The 15,854-nt window shown below is 34.6% G+C and overlaps 1 protein-coding gene across 2 annotated transcripts in view; it reads right to left on the reverse strand.

The window, feature by feature from the left end:
- Nucleotides 1-15,854, reverse strand: part of si:ch211-241e1.3 — a 41,081-nt gene that overhangs the window by 6,351 nt on the left and 18,876 nt on the right. For both annotated transcript variants that reach the window (XR_012389947.1, XM_690939.10), the window contains exons 15-25: nucleotides 14,769-14,868; nucleotides 14,257-14,373; nucleotides 11,200-11,370; nucleotides 9,986-10,128; nucleotides 8,085-8,279; nucleotides 7,237-7,385; nucleotides 5,472-5,634; nucleotides 4,239-4,366; nucleotides 2,467-2,623; nucleotides 2,277-2,387; nucleotides 2,040-2,182 (exon numbers count right to left, since the gene is read on the reverse strand). Coding sequence is in view for 1 of the 2 variants with exons in the window: in XM_690939.10 (XP_696031.7) it covers nucleotides 2,040-2,182; nucleotides 2,277-2,387; nucleotides 2,467-2,623; nucleotides 4,239-4,366; nucleotides 5,472-5,634; nucleotides 7,237-7,385; nucleotides 8,085-8,279; nucleotides 9,986-10,128; nucleotides 11,200-11,370; nucleotides 14,257-14,373; nucleotides 14,769-14,868 (1,577 nt within the window). In the remaining variant the exon portion in view is untranslated. The remainder of the gene's footprint in view (nucleotides 1-2,039; nucleotides 2,183-2,276; nucleotides 2,388-2,466; nucleotides 2,624-4,238; nucleotides 4,367-5,471; nucleotides 5,635-7,236; nucleotides 7,386-8,084; nucleotides 8,280-9,985; nucleotides 10,129-11,199; nucleotides 11,371-14,256; nucleotides 14,374-14,768; nucleotides 14,869-15,854) is intronic.

Consider the following 15,854-nt stretch of genomic DNA (forward strand, 5'->3'; position numbering starts at 1 on the left):
CACAAAAGAAAAAAAAGCAATGTAAAATCAAGGTAAACTATGTGTTCGCAGTGTACTTTTCTCTTTGGTCTGCTTCTGAAAACACTATTGGTTGGGTTTAGCAAAGGGTTTAGCTCAGCGTTTCGCTAGCTGATCTGTATGAAAAGTTCCACCTTCTCCTGGATGTCTACAATAAGAACATGTATCGGAAACGTACAACAAAACACGCCCTTAGTAGCATATTTCAGATGTGCAAAAGTGAAGACAGCGCCCTCTAGTGGATTTGTCATCTGAAACGTACAACACCCGGAGCAACGTATTTCAGGTTTTGCAAAAATGTAGGGCTGAGGAATGTACTTCCAATGACCATGTGATGTAATAAACCATCATATGAGCGTTTTTGTAAAAAACCTGCATTCCATTTACATATTTCGTAACGTATTTAAAATTTGCAAAAATGTAGACAGCGACCACTTGTGGATTGGTAGTGGAACGTATTTATCATGAGGCTGGGTTTTAATAAGTCATCGCACGGAAATTTGGAAAAGATCTTTAATACATTTACTTATTTTCATAACATACTTAAGATTCGCAAAAATATAAACAGCGCCCTTAGGTGGATTTGTCACCTAAAACGTACAACAAAATGTACCCTAATTAAAGTATTTCGATTCGCAAAAATGTATACAGCGCTCTCTAGTGGATTTGTCATCTGAAAAGTGCAATAAAGTGTAACCTAATATATTTCAGATTCGCAAAAATGTAGACAGCGACATCAAGTGGATTTGTCACCTGAAACGTACAACAAAACGTACCTTAACTAAAGTATTTCCGATTCGCAAAAATGTATACAGTACTCTCTAGTGGATTTGTCATCTGAAAAGTTCAATAAAACGTAACCTAATAACACATTTCAGATTCAAAATAATGAAGACAGCGCCCTCTAGTGGACTTGTCACCCGAAATGTACAACAAAACGTACCCTAATCAAAGTATTTCCGATTCGCAAAAATTTAGATAGCGGCTTCTAGTGGATTTCTCAACTGAAAAGTGCAATGAAGTATAACCTTATAATACATTTTAGATTTACAAAAATGTAGATAGCGCCCCATAGTGGATTTGTCAACTGAAACGCATTTTCGATTTTGCCAAAATAAAGGCACGTATTTCCAATCAGCCTCAACTCATTTGAGTGTTCGGAAAAGATTTGTTGCCCATTTACTTATTTTCGCAACAATTTAATTTTCGAAAGAACATAGACAGCGCCCTCTAGTGGACTTGTCACCCGAAGCATACAACAAAACGTTCCCTTATTAAAGTATTTCAGATTCGCAAAAATTCAAATAGCGCTTTCTAGTGTATTTGTCATCTGAAACGTGCAATGAAGTGCACTCTAATAACATATTTAGATTCGCAAAAATGTATACAGCGCCCTCTAGTGGATTTGTATCTGAAATGTGCAATGAAAGCTACCCTAAGTAACGCATTTCAGATTCATAAAAATGTACACAGCGCCCTCCAGTGGATTTGTCATCTGAAAAGTGCAAAGAAGCGCACAACAAAACAAACCCGGAGCAACGCATTTTAGATTTGCCAAAATGAATGTAGGCTAAGGCATATATTTCCAATCAGCCTGAATTGTAATAAACCATCATTTAAGTGTTCGAAAGAACAATTTCATGACAATTTCATATTCGAAAGAATGTAGACAGCGCCCTCTAGTGGACTTGTCATCTAAAACGTGCAATGAAGCGGCCTGAAAGTCATGTATTTTAGTTTCACGATAATGTAGACAGCGCCCTCTAGTGGATTTGTCATCTGAAATGTACAACAAAACATAACCTAACTGCATGTTTCAGATTCACAAAAATGCGACACTGCCCTCTAGTGGATTTGTTATCTGACACGTACAACACAATGTACCCGGAGCAATGTATCTTAGGTTTACAAAACATGTTGTGCTGAAGAACTTATTTCCCATGAGCAAGGGTTGTAATAAACCATAATGCGAGTGTTTAGAAAATATATACATCCTAAAGGGAAGCCACCAAGATACAAACCTCTCACGCAAAATGCTGGGAATTCCACCGATGTAGTAATAAAGGAATTTCCTTGGAATATTGACGTCCCTTTTGACTTCGGTGGTCCCTATTATTACCCTTAGATTTTTTCGATTAACAAGAATGAGTCTCACGTCTATTCCCTTAATGCAGAAGAGAAAAAAGTCGATTAATTTTCCACCTCCATGACTGTGTGCAGAATCCTTAAGTAAAAGTCAGCATCATTTTCTTCCTTACCGGAGAAAGAACTGGTTGTTCGTTACTTCTGATGGGCTCCAAAATGGTATCCTTCTCTTGTCCTCGTAGAACTAGATAACCGCCTTCAAGAGACGCACTGTAGTAGAAGTCCTGTTGAAGGAGTACAGTGATGTGATGTGTGTAAAGGACACAAGAGAATAATAATTAATAGGTGTAAACAGATTTTTACATCATCCTTGTCTCCTAAATACAGCAGTAGAGCATCTTTGGCTCGGGTTTCCACTCTCTGCACGAGCTGCAGATTGGAGGGGAATCTTTCCAGCAGGACTTTAGCGTAGCCAGAGCCTTCGAAATAATCCGACTCTGTGCTTTTAAGTGGGATTTGCCTGAGAAAATACAAACGAAACAGTTTTAGCTTCATAAAATCACAATATTGAGATTCTATATAAGCGTTCAGGCTACAGTATTTAATCCATGCTGAAAATATGACGTTCAAATATCGCTATACGTGGGTCAAAGATGAAAGGGTTTCAAATTAAAGCAAATAAAAGTCTTTTTTGTGTACCGATATTCTTTCCTGACCTGAAAAAATAAAACAAATCACTCATTTCAACTGTGATTTACAGGAAAACATGCACTAAAATGCAAATCTGCTTAACAATTATGTAGAATTATTGAAAAATAATTATTTACAAATGCTTTAACACGTCTTTTTGGACAAACTTTTAATTAACTATATGGTTTAGCTGTACATTTCATTTCTGTGGTGTTTGTACAGCTCACATATAATCCATTTTATTTTATTCTTACTGTCAAACAATTATATGCAATTTAATACATGTTATATAGATTATTCTAGAGTTTTTATTTCTAAATATGTTGTTAAACAAGTGTATATACATATTGTGCCTCAGAAAGGTGCTAAAAAATAAAAAAATAAAAAAAATTTAATGGAAAAAAATGTAATATTTACAACAATTTGGTCCAAAAACATTCACTACAATTGAAGCTTCATTTTTAAATAAATTTCCCACATGTTTTTTTAATTATTTATTATTTTCAAATAGACATTTGTTCCAATGAATATCTCAGAATATTCATTAAATAAACAAATAAATAAACAAATAAATGATCAATTAAGTAAATGATCAAATAAATAAATACATGATCAAATAAATAAATAAATGATCAAAAAATAAATAAATAAATAAATGATCAAATAAATAAATTAATGATCAAATAAACAAATAAATATACAAAAAAATAATAAACGATCAAATAAATAAATAAATAAACAAATAAATAAATGATCAAAAAAATAAATAAAAATAAATGATCAAATAAATAAATTAATGATCAAATAAACAAATAAATATAAAAAAAAATAATAAACGATCAAATAAATAAATAAATAAACAAATAAATAAATGATCAAATAAATAAATAAAAATAAATGATCAAATAAATAAATAAATGATCAAATAAATAAATAAAAAACAAACAAATAAATAAACAAATAAATAAATTAATGTTCAAATAAATAAACAAATCAATAAACAAACAAATAAACAAATGATCAAAAAATAAAAAATAAATAAATAAATGATCAAAAAAAATAAATAAAAATAAGTGATCAAATAAATAAATAAACGAATAAATGATCAAATAAAAAAAATAAATAAATAAGTGATCAAATAAATAAATAAACAAATAAATGATCAAATAAATAAATAAATAAATAAATGAACAATCAAATAAATAAATAAGTAAATAAATCACTAAATAAACTTGCTTTCTTAAACTCTACACTGTAAAAATATTCTGGTTGTCTTAAATTTTTAAGCTGAATCAAATTAATCAAGAGTCCATTGTACTTCTATTATGGTAAAGTGACTTAAAACAGCTTGAGTAACTTGAGTGACCCACATGCAAATTTAAGGAGGTATTTTATTATGCATATAGTGATACATCAGCATCAAACCACAAGCATCGAGAGCTTACCTCTTACAAGGAGTTTCCAGGTTAATATTGACGGCGTTCTTAAAGTTGTACAGACTGAGGAATTTTTCATTGAAGGTGGAAAACTCAATGCAGCCTTTGTATTTGCCATAGTTGAGAGAAGCCGGTGGCTAAAAAACAAAGAAAGTGCTCTTTTAAAATAAATATATAAATAAATATGTGACCCTGAACCATAAAACCAGTCATAAATGCCAATAAAAAAAGATTATACATCACGTGAATGATAAATGAGTACATCATATTCATTGATGTATGATTTGTTAGGATACGCCAATATTTGTCTGAGATACAACTATTTGAAAAGATGGAATGTGAGGGTTCAAAACATCTAAATATTTTATAATAAATATAATAAATTATAATATAATATAATATAATATAATATAATATAATATAATATAATATAATATAATATAATATAATAAATATAATAAATTATAATATAATATAATATAATATAAAATAATATAATATAATATAATATAATATAATAAAATATAATATAATTTAATGTAATATAATATAATATAATATAATAAAATATAATATAATTTAATGTAATATAATATAATATAATATAATTAATATAATATAATATAATATAATTTAATTTAATACAATACAATATAATATAATTTAATTTAATATAATATAATATAATATAATATAATATAATATAATATAATATAATATAATATAATTAATATAATATAATATAATATAATATAATATAATATAATAAAATTTTATTTAATATATTATAATATAATATAATTTAATATACTATAATATAAATTAATTGCAAAAATATAGGGCTGAAGAATGTTTTTTTTCCCGTGAGCCTGGGGTTTAATAAGCCATCATATGTGTGTTTGGAAAAGATCTGCAACACATTTTCATATTTTGTAATGTATTTCAGATTCTTAAAAATGTAAAACAGCGGCCCCTAGTGGATTTGTCGACTGAAACGTGCAACAAAATGCACCCAGAAAAATGTTTTGATATATTTAAAGTAGAATGTTTACAAAATATCTTCCTGGATCACGATCTGGTGATTTGTGGCATATAAAAACAATAATATTGAGCCATACAATGCATTAACAACATAACACCAGTGCAACATAAGACTGGTTTTGTGCTCCAGAGTCACATATTTATAAATGAATGAAGAATTATTTAAACCCTTCATCACATAAGAACATAAGGCATATTTACCGTGAAGTTATCTGGATATCCTCCCACATAGAAGACCACATCGTCTGGCTGGAGGTCCAGCAGGTTTCGAGTCAGATCTCCCTTGTTTTCTTTGGTCTGTGGAGGCATTGGGTTGATGGATGTGTACTGCTTTGTGTACGTCACTTCTGCGTCTTGATAAATTCTAAGGGGTCAACAAATGCGGAGAAAATGCAGTTATTAGAATATTAGTTAGTTATTAAAATGTAAAGATATTCCAATTCTCTGCATCATCAGTTAAAGGGATAGTTCACCCAAAAATGTACTTTTGACATGAATTTATTTCATACTAAGAATGCTGGAAAAAAGCAGCCATTGACTTCCATCGTATGAATAAAATACTGTATGGCTGTTTTATTCAGAATTCTGAATAAAGAGAAAGAAACTCAAGCAGAGGTTATTCTAGTAAAGGAAAACTATTTTCATTAATTGAAATAAAATTAATAATTAGCAAAAAATGATAATGTAAAACACGATGAAACTAAAATACAACAGTCACTCAAAAACTAACTGAAATCAAATTAACAATTAGTGTTCTGCAGACTATCGAATAAAAAATAACCTAAAGGGGCTAATAATATTGACCTTAAAATGGTGTTTAAAATATTCAAAAATGCTTTTATTCTAGCCGAAATAAAACAAATAAGACTTTCTCCAGAGGAAAAAATATTATCAGACATACTGTGAACATTTCCTGGCTCTGTTAAACATCATTTGGGGAATATTTCAAAAAGAAAAAAAATTCAAAGGGGGCAAATGATTGTGACTTCAACTGTATGTATATATGTATGTATATATATATATATATATATATATATATATATATATATATATATATATATATATATATATATATATATATATATATATATATATTCTGACTTAATATCTAAATTTTGACAGTCTGAAATGCAAGTTTGTGTCATGCAATTCTGAAATAAAACATCGTAATAACATTTTAAATTTTTTTATTTGGAGGCAGGAACAGGCTTCCATAGTTTTTGATTCAGTGTTTGTTCAAACGATTATTTTACTTCATTACTGATATGTTTGCATGTTAATGTAATCTGTGTAAACACTAAACTTTGCTCTGGATGTGTTCACTCTGATAAACTACAATTACTCAAACTAAAACTAAATATACAAAAACTAAATAGAAATGTGTGCACAGTATAAAGGCTAAAACTAAAACCATTCATGAAACAAACTAAAACTAAACTGAAATGTGCAGCAAATGCACAAATATTATCAAAATAAATAATAATATAAATAATTATTGGCATTTAACAAGACCATACAGTACATAACAGTATATAAAACAGAATTTAAAAAATAATAAAGACTGTCTTTATTTTTATACTTTCTCTATATTCCCTAAAAAATTAAATTACATAATATATATATATATATATATATATATATATATATATATATATATATATATATATATATATATATATATATATATATATTTTTTTTTTTATATATATATATAATATACATAACAAAAAAAAGAACACAAGGAAAGTAAGAAAGATCAAAATTTAACATATTCTCTGCAAAGAGAAAAAAAAATCTAATAAATAAACTAAACCAGGTTACAAATAAATTAGTAAATAAGAGTAAAAATAAGCAAAATAAACACTAATTAAAAATGCAAAACTATATAAAGGATGTAAATGCATCTTTGTATCTTGTAAAACTGTTCCTTTAGGTACATTAGTTTGTATTTAACGCATTACTTTACCTGTAAAGGTCAATTTTGTCGAAGAAGGACAGGTCGGATGAGGACTCAGTGATGTTGTAGGCCTCGATGTCGTATTCCCGACCGTTGAGCTTATAGATGAAATGCAGGACATTCTTTCGAAGAACCATGCCGATGTAGTCTCCAGATGCCTGCCAAAAACATTGAGCATTTATCCAGATCCAGAGCTCAAAATATCCCACAGATAACGTTCTCCAGCTCTCTGAAACTGACCCTTTTAGATCCTAATTATGGCGTTTTGGTGACTGTCGCTTTAAATGCAAATGAGATTGTGCTGTTTTCAGAAGAGGGCGGAGCTATGAATGCCTATGCATCAGCATGGTCACAGATGTAAAACAGCAGTGTGTGTGTTGTGAGTGCTGGTCAGGTGTGCATGCTGTCAGTGTGAGTGTGTGTTCATGCTGCTGTCAGTCTATGTCGCTCCTGTCGCTGTTCATCTAAAACTCCACATCTATACTCCTCTTAGTCTATGCTGACATTATCTTCAGCAGCTTAAACACTCTAATGGCTAACGGACAGACGGCTGCTTCTCACTCAGGGCTGCTGTTTATGCTAATGAGGGAGAGATGGGCACTAGTGGGCGGGGCTTTCCCCCTCTGATGACACGTACAAAGGGAGAATGTCAATCAAAGTGTTTCATCCATCAAGTCTAATTACAATAAACACAATTCATTCCCGTTGATCATTAGAGGCTGGAGATATTCCCACACTGCTGACACACACACCCCCTTATAGAGTCATTTTTGCATACTAGCTCCCCTTTAAAATTGAATGCAGGTCATTTTTAACCCGGGTCCTGATGTGAATGTTATTAATTCAGTTTTACTCACGTTTTTCTTCCCGAGGTACATCACGAACAGGTCGTCCTCGTCCTGCTGGACTACAGCGTCGTCTCCTCGAGCTGGAGGTTTTTCGGGTCTCTGTAGGGACAGACTGAGAGCTGTGAACGCCCGCATGTCCGCCAGATCAGCCGGAGGACGCAGCTCCACGTGCCCCACACCAGTGAACTTCATCGGCACCACAACCTGTAAAGCATTTCAAGCAGGAGACGTCAAACTACTCGCCCTCCTGTCAATTTCTTTTTATAAGAGCTTCATTTCCACTGTATAATAGCTTCTTCTTTTGGAGAAAGTTTTACTTCCCTGACAAAAATAGCCCCTTTCACACAGTAATACCGGTAAATATCTGGAAAATTTCCGGAACGACTTTACCGATATAATCAAAAAAGCGCTGTTCACACAGGCGAGGACGTTACGGAAATTTTCCGGAAAAGAGCATTCACACATCCATTCCAAAATAGCGGTAAATTCTGACATCATTCACCACAAATGAGCTTTAAACGGCTGCGCTTGTATTTGTAAACATTTGACTACATTACAAACTCTGTGGATGATCAATATTGTGAACAACTTTCGCAGGATCACTTTCGCATGTCGAGATGTTCATAATATGTGTGTGTGCAGACGCTCACAGGCTGTTTCACAGGCACACGCAAAGCTTAAAGGTAAACAAACAACGGCTTATCATAAGCATCTCATCAATGATTATTTACACAGTTGGCATTAAGAAGAACATATAAACGTGATCTGACTAACTTCCAGCAGCTAAATGTGTCTGGAAAAATATATAAAGGTTTTTATTCTCATAAACCGCGCGGACGTGAATGCGTCTGACTGTTGTGATTGGCTAAAGCAGACGTCTCACGTCAGCACGTTCTAGACGTGGACGCGCTTATTCCGGCAATCTTCCTTCTGCATTCACACAGCGCAGCATTCCGGCAAATTACCGGTAATGTTACAACTTCTCTTTCCGGAAAATAGCCAGAACGAATTTCCCGGTATTTTCAAAAAGGACCTGATCACACATACAACCTTTCCGGAAAATTACCGGCAATTTTCCGGAAAGGTCTGTATGTGTGAAAGGGGCTAATGATTCCTTGGATTTACAGTGTTTTTTTTTTAGGTAGCTGGGGGCAAGCAATTCACATGGGCTGAATTTAAACATATTACATGTAGTAATGTTTAACTAAAGTAGTTTGTTTGTTTGAGACTTTCTCCAGAAGAAATAGATATCGTTAAATAATACAATTTTACTGTTTACGATTTGAAAGTACAGTTGAGGTCAGAATTATTAGCCCCCCTTTCTCTTTTAAATATTTCCCAAATGATGTTTAACTGAGCAAGGAAATGTTCACCGTATGTCTGATAATATTTTTTCCTCTGGAGAAAGTCTTATTTGTTTTATTTCAGAATTATTAGCCCCCCTGTTTATTTTTGTTCTCTAATTTTCTCACATTTCTAATCATAATAGTTTTAATAACTTATTTCTAATACCTGATTTATTTTCTCTTTGTCATGATGACAGTAAATAATATTAGACTAGATATTCTTCAAGACACTTCTATACAGCTTAAAGTGACATTTAAAGGCTTTACTAGGGTAATTAGGTTAACCATGCAGGTTAGGGTAATTAGGCAAGTTATTGTATTATAAAATGATTGATGTTAATAATATTGACCTTAAAATGGTGTTCAAAAAATGTAAAACTGCTTTTATTCTAGCCGAAATAAAACAAATAAGACTTTCTCCAGAAGAAAAAATATTATCAGACATACTGTGAACATTTCCTTGCTCAGTTAAACATCATTTGGGAAATATTTAAAATAGAAAGGGGGGCTAATAATTCTGACCTCAACTGTATTTGTAGGACATGAAGAGAAAAAAGCTCTTACTCTGTTGGCAGCGTCACGCGCCTGCTCAATCAGTTCCTTAATCTTATTAATATTATCAGAAACGTTGTTTCCGTAGTTAATCTGATTATTCAGCTCGTCTATTTTATCCAGCAGGGACGGGATGGAGCCGCTCACGTTCTTCACTGTGAGAAAAGCAGAGAAAAAGTACAAAAACATTTAAAAAATCTACTAAACCCAGATTAAAAATACCAGAGACATTTTAAATACTATAGTGTTAACAACTCTTTGTTAATGAATGCTCTGACATACTATAGTATTAACTATTGATAAACTGTAAAAAATATGGTAATATACTTTAGTTTTATTACAGTTTACTTTGGTGTATTGTAATATACAGTAATACACCCTACAGTTGTATAAAACTACAGTATTGGGTCATTTGTTTACATTACTATGGTTGTTGTTGTTTCCATAGCAACTATAGAATGACCACAACAGATCAATTACTCAAGTTGTCGTGTTACCATAGCAACTATAGAATCACCACAACAGACCAATTACTATGTTGTGTTACCATAGCAACTGCAGAATCGCCACAACAGATCAATTACTCAAGTTTTCATGTTACCATAGCAACTATATTATCGCCACAATAAATCAATTACTAAAGTTGTCGTGTTACCATAGCAACTACAGAATCGCCACAACAGAACAATTACTATAGTTGTCATGTTACCATAGCAACTATATTATCGCCACAACAAATCAATTACTAAAGTTGTCGTGTTACCATAGCAACTATAGAATCACCACAACAGACCAATTACTATGTTGTGTTACCATAGCAACTGTAGAATCACCACAACAGATCAATTACTATAGTTGTTGTATTACCATAGCAACTATAAAATCGCCACAACACACCAATTACTATAGTTGTCGTGTTACCATAGCAACTATAGAAACACCACAACAGATCAATTACTATGGTTGTTGTGTTACCATAGCAACTGTAGAATCACCACAACAGATCAATTACTATAGTTGTTGTGTTACCATAGCAACTATAGAAACACCACAACAGATCAATTACAATGGTTGTTGTGTTACCATAGCAACTGTAGAATCACCACAACAGATCAATTACTATAGTTGTTGTGTTACCATAGCAACTGTAGAATCACCACAACAGATTCACTTAAGCACTATGCATTACTGTATTGACTGCAGTATCTTGAAGGCGCAGCACTCACCGGTCATGTCCACATTATTGAGCACATTGTCCATGTTGGAGACTGTTGGAGTGATGGAGATCTTCTTGACTTCTGCTTTGATGTCATTCAGCTGGTCCATTGTGTCACTCGTGCTGCGATTGGCGGCTGCAGCCGTCTTTTTGGCAGCATCGATAATTTTAGCGATGTCATCTGTGGAAAAATGACAACATGTTAATTGGATTGATAGCTTAAAATGAATGACCTGATCAATTCAACCCAATCAGCTAGGAAAATGGCTAAAGATCTTTTTTGTCAATTACAGTAGGAATAAAATCCAAATTTACTCTTCTTGTTTATATATATATATATATATATATATATATATATATACTTATATACACACACACACACACATATATAGATATATAGTATTTGTTATAAACAATGCATCTGTGCACTTCGTTATTTTGAAAAGATGAATCTCCCCTCAGAATCTTTAATGAAATATCATATTCTTTCAGAAGGGGCTATTAGTTCTTTAGGGAGGGGCTTTCAGTCCTTTAGGGTGTGGCTTTCAGTCCTTTAGGGCGGGTCTATCAGTCATTTGGGCAGGTGCTATCAGTCTTTTAGGGCGGGGGTATCAGTCCTTTAGGGCAGGAATATCAGTCATTTAGGGCGTGGCTATCAGTCATTTGGGGCGTGGTTATCAGTCATTTGGGGCGTGGCTATCAGTCATTTGGGCAGGTACTATCAGTCTTTTAGGGTGGTGCTATCAGTCCTTTAGGGTGTGTCTATTAGTCATTTAGGGCAGGAATATCAGTCATTTAGGGCGTGGCTATCAGTCATTTGGGACGTGGCTATCAGGACGTGTCTCGTTTCAGCTCTAATTTCATCCATTCCTCAATCTTCTTTCATTTTGTTAGCAACACTCATCTTTCAACAATCCAATTTCCAAACTACAAAATCATGCACCACGCTATTTTATCTTCTAATTTCAGGACTATTTCCACTATATTCACGCATGTTAATAAGTCACATGTCAATGCAAATGATCAAATAAAGACAAATTACAGTCACGTGTTGTGAATGTGCAATGCGTCTGCCACAAACACATGGAATTAGCCTCAGTCGCGATTACCATGCAAATAAAAAATAAATATACTTGAGCGAAGATTAGCATGAGGTAAAAACATCCCGAGAGTAATGTGATGCTCTATGTTTAGTGGGAACCCAGCATAAACCGTACATGTGCATTTTATTCTTATATTCTCTTATGTGAGGGATAATCAATGAATTACTCCGCATTAAAGAGTTTCAAATGCAGAGCGTGAAGGTGAAGAACCACCCAACGCAAAGCGTAATGATATTATGCAGCACTGAAATAGTCCCCAGCACCAAGCAGTACACTTGCACCACTGGTTAGCATGGCACGGCAGCAAATTTCCTTGATTATTACGGCAGAATGAGACTAATAGTTCAACAGTTCATTTCCCTCAGTCTATATGTATAGTACGTAACTACAAAAGAGTCCAGCTTTAAATAGAAACAATTGTCAAAACTCTTTGTTCATTTTTAAAGAGATGTAAACGATCTAATCCGATTCAATGATCTATGCTAAGCTAAGCTAAAAGTGCTTCTGCCAGACCAGGAGATCAACTGAATGTCAACAAAACTGGTAAAACTCATCAGTTTAGCTCCAGAGGAGCTGTAAAATGAGCTTATTTCCAAAAAAAAAAGTGGAATGTTCCTTTAACAAACAATTCTCCGCATGGGAATCTAACATGCCAGCACCTGCCCCTTCACATCATGTGTGTTAACCGAACCTCCCAACGAACTCTGGCATATATAATACAATACATAGAACAGATTTTGTCCTTGCAGACACACACTGTAAGAAATATCCGTAAATTAGCCGTTTTCCATATTTTGTGGTTCATCCCTGCTGAAAAATCCAGCTTAAACCAGCCTAGCCTGGTTGGCTGGTTTTAGCTGGTGGACCAGCCTGGTTTTAAAGGGGTTTTGGCCATTTCCAGGCTGGTTTCCAGCCATTTCCAGCCTGGTCTTAGCTGGTCAGGCTGGAAAATGACCAGCCAAATCCAGCTAAAACCAGCTTGACCAGCCTCGTTCAAGCTGGATATAGCTGGTTTTGGCTGGGCTCCAAGTCTGGCTAGGCTGGTCAAGCTGGTGTTAGCTGGTCATCTCCCAGCCTGACCAGCTAAGACCAGGCTGGAAATGGCCAAAACTCCTCTAAAATCAGACTGGTCAATCAGCTAAAACCAGCCAACCAGCCAAGGCTGTTTTTTTCAGTAGGGATGTTTTTATTTTTCCCCGTTTGTTTCTGCTTTTGAATTGATTTATGGGATTTTTATCTTTATTCCAACAAGTTTTAACCATAAAAACTTGTAAAAAGTGACTTTTACTGTCATATTTAATAGTGTGCAGTGCTGTATTGTGTGTGTTGGTGTTGTTTATTACGCTACAAACACCTTGTAATAAACAGCAGCACATGTTCTGCTATTTTACAGTCTCATTTCTCTAGATAATATTCTTATACATTATATTATTATTTTAAATGACTAAAATGTCAATAAAAGTCACTGAAGAGTTGAATTTTCAACATCCTTGGTTGGCTGGTTTTAGCTGGTTGACCAGGCTGGTTTTAGAGGGGTTTTGGCCATTTCCAGGCTGGTTTCCAGCCATTTCCACTCTGGTCTTAGCTGGTCAGGCTGGGAGATGACCAGCTAAAACCAGCTTGACCAGCCTAGCCAGGCTGGGAGCCCAGTGAAAACCAGCTATGTCCAGCTTTAACGAGGCTGGTCAAGCTGGTTTTAGCTGGTCATTTTCCAGCCTGACCAGCTAAGACCAGGCTGAAATGGCTGGAAACCAGGCTGGAATTGGCCAAAACCCCTCTAAAGCCAGACTGGTCAAGCAGCTAAAACCAGCAAACCAGCCTAAGCTGGTTTAAGCTGGATTTTTCAGCAGGGCCATAATGCAACTCACAACTGCAAATAACACGTGTGATTCACTAAATACAGAAACTGGTAAACAACAGATATTTCTGACAGTGTATAGTCGTTCATCCTGCCCGATTCTTACCTCTCTGAATGCCCTTTAAACCATCCTGAATTTTGAGCAGCTCCTCTTCCAAAGCTTTCTTCTTCTTCTCCGCATCCTGCAAACGATTCTTCTGTTCAGTGAGGTCTTTAGTTGCTCCTGGTGAAGGTGAAACCACAGTGAGAAACTATAAATGACTGACGATAAAATACAGCTCAGGTTTTGCATCTGAACTTTTGTCTTGTTTCCAGTCCAAATATCTGAATATTCATAAATCAAGAAGCATTTTCTGGACAAGCACTAAATATAGTCTTGCTTTAAGACATAATGCAAGCAAAATAATTCTATTTCAAAGTGAAAACAAGCTTATTTCGCTTGTTTTAAGAACAAAAACTACTTAATTTTGATGCATTCTTTCTGAAAACAAGACAATATTTTACTCTGGTCTAGATAATGCTGCTTGATTTCATCATGTGTAGATATTTAGACTACAAACAAGGCAAAATCTCTAAGTAAGCAAGCATTTTTTGCAGTGTACATGTTGTTGACATCACCTTTAAGATCTTTGGCTGTGTTTTTGGCAGTTTTAAGCAGGTTACTGCCATTGGTTTTCAGATCTTGTGCTCTGTTGATTAAATCCCCTTGACTGACATCCTGAAACAACAGAACAAAAAAAGAAATACAAATGTGTAAGCACTTAACACACTGGTGCAAGAGGATTATTTAATACTCAAAGCACTTACAAACACGGCAGGTACATTCAACGTGTGCTTTGCATCAATGCAATGCTTATACATGGAGTTAACATGTCAACACGGGTTCAGCAGCGGAACCACGTCTCACTTTGTCACCTTACCCGATCACCTACTCCCAAAAACATACAGTGCATCCGAAAATTATTGATAGTGCTTGACTTTTTCCACGTTTGTTTTTGTTACAGCCTTATTCCAAAATGGATTACATTAATTTATTTCCACAACATTCTACACACAATCTCCCATAATGACAATGAGGAAAAAAGAGTTTTTGAAATCATTGCAAACCCTCTTGTTTTTCCCGGGATTCTCCCGTATTTTACTGTTCTATCCCGCTATCATCCTGTAAAGGTATTTTCCCGTATTCCCCTATCAATACTTTCGGGATGCACTGTATTTAAGGCAGACCAGCCCTCTAGCACTGTTCTTCTCGATCTCCCGAACCCTCCCTCCCTCTCTATATTTCCTTGCTTCCCATTAACAATCCTTATAACCCTCTTTTCCCCCCTAGGTTGAATCGGGGGGTAGAGATCTGCGCGGGACTAAATTTTGAATCCCGCTCCCGCCAGGTTTTAGCCTGAACCCGACCGCTCCCGCTTATATTAAGAATTTATTGTCCCGCTGCCCGACCCGCCCCGTTTTCTGGCCGCCGCGCCCGATCCCGCTAAAGAGCGGGGGAGAACAAAACCGAAAATCCCCCAGCTATACAGTCCAGACAGCCAAGCTGCCTGTATAAACACACACACACACAGCACCAAGCACACACACACAGACAAAGCTCTCTCTCTCATACGCGCGCGCGCACTAACGCACACACAAGCTCCAAGCAGACACACAGGCGTTTGCTGTTATATCAGCTCAAAGGCTTGTAATACCATGTATCAA

Source organism: Danio rerio, chromosome 2 (genome assembly GCF_049306965.1).
Source record: "Danio rerio strain Tuebingen ecotype United States chromosome 2, GRCz12tu, whole genome shotgun sequence".
NCBI classification, from domain to species: domain Eukaryota; kingdom Metazoa; phylum Chordata; class Actinopteri; order Cypriniformes; family Danionidae; genus Danio; species Danio rerio.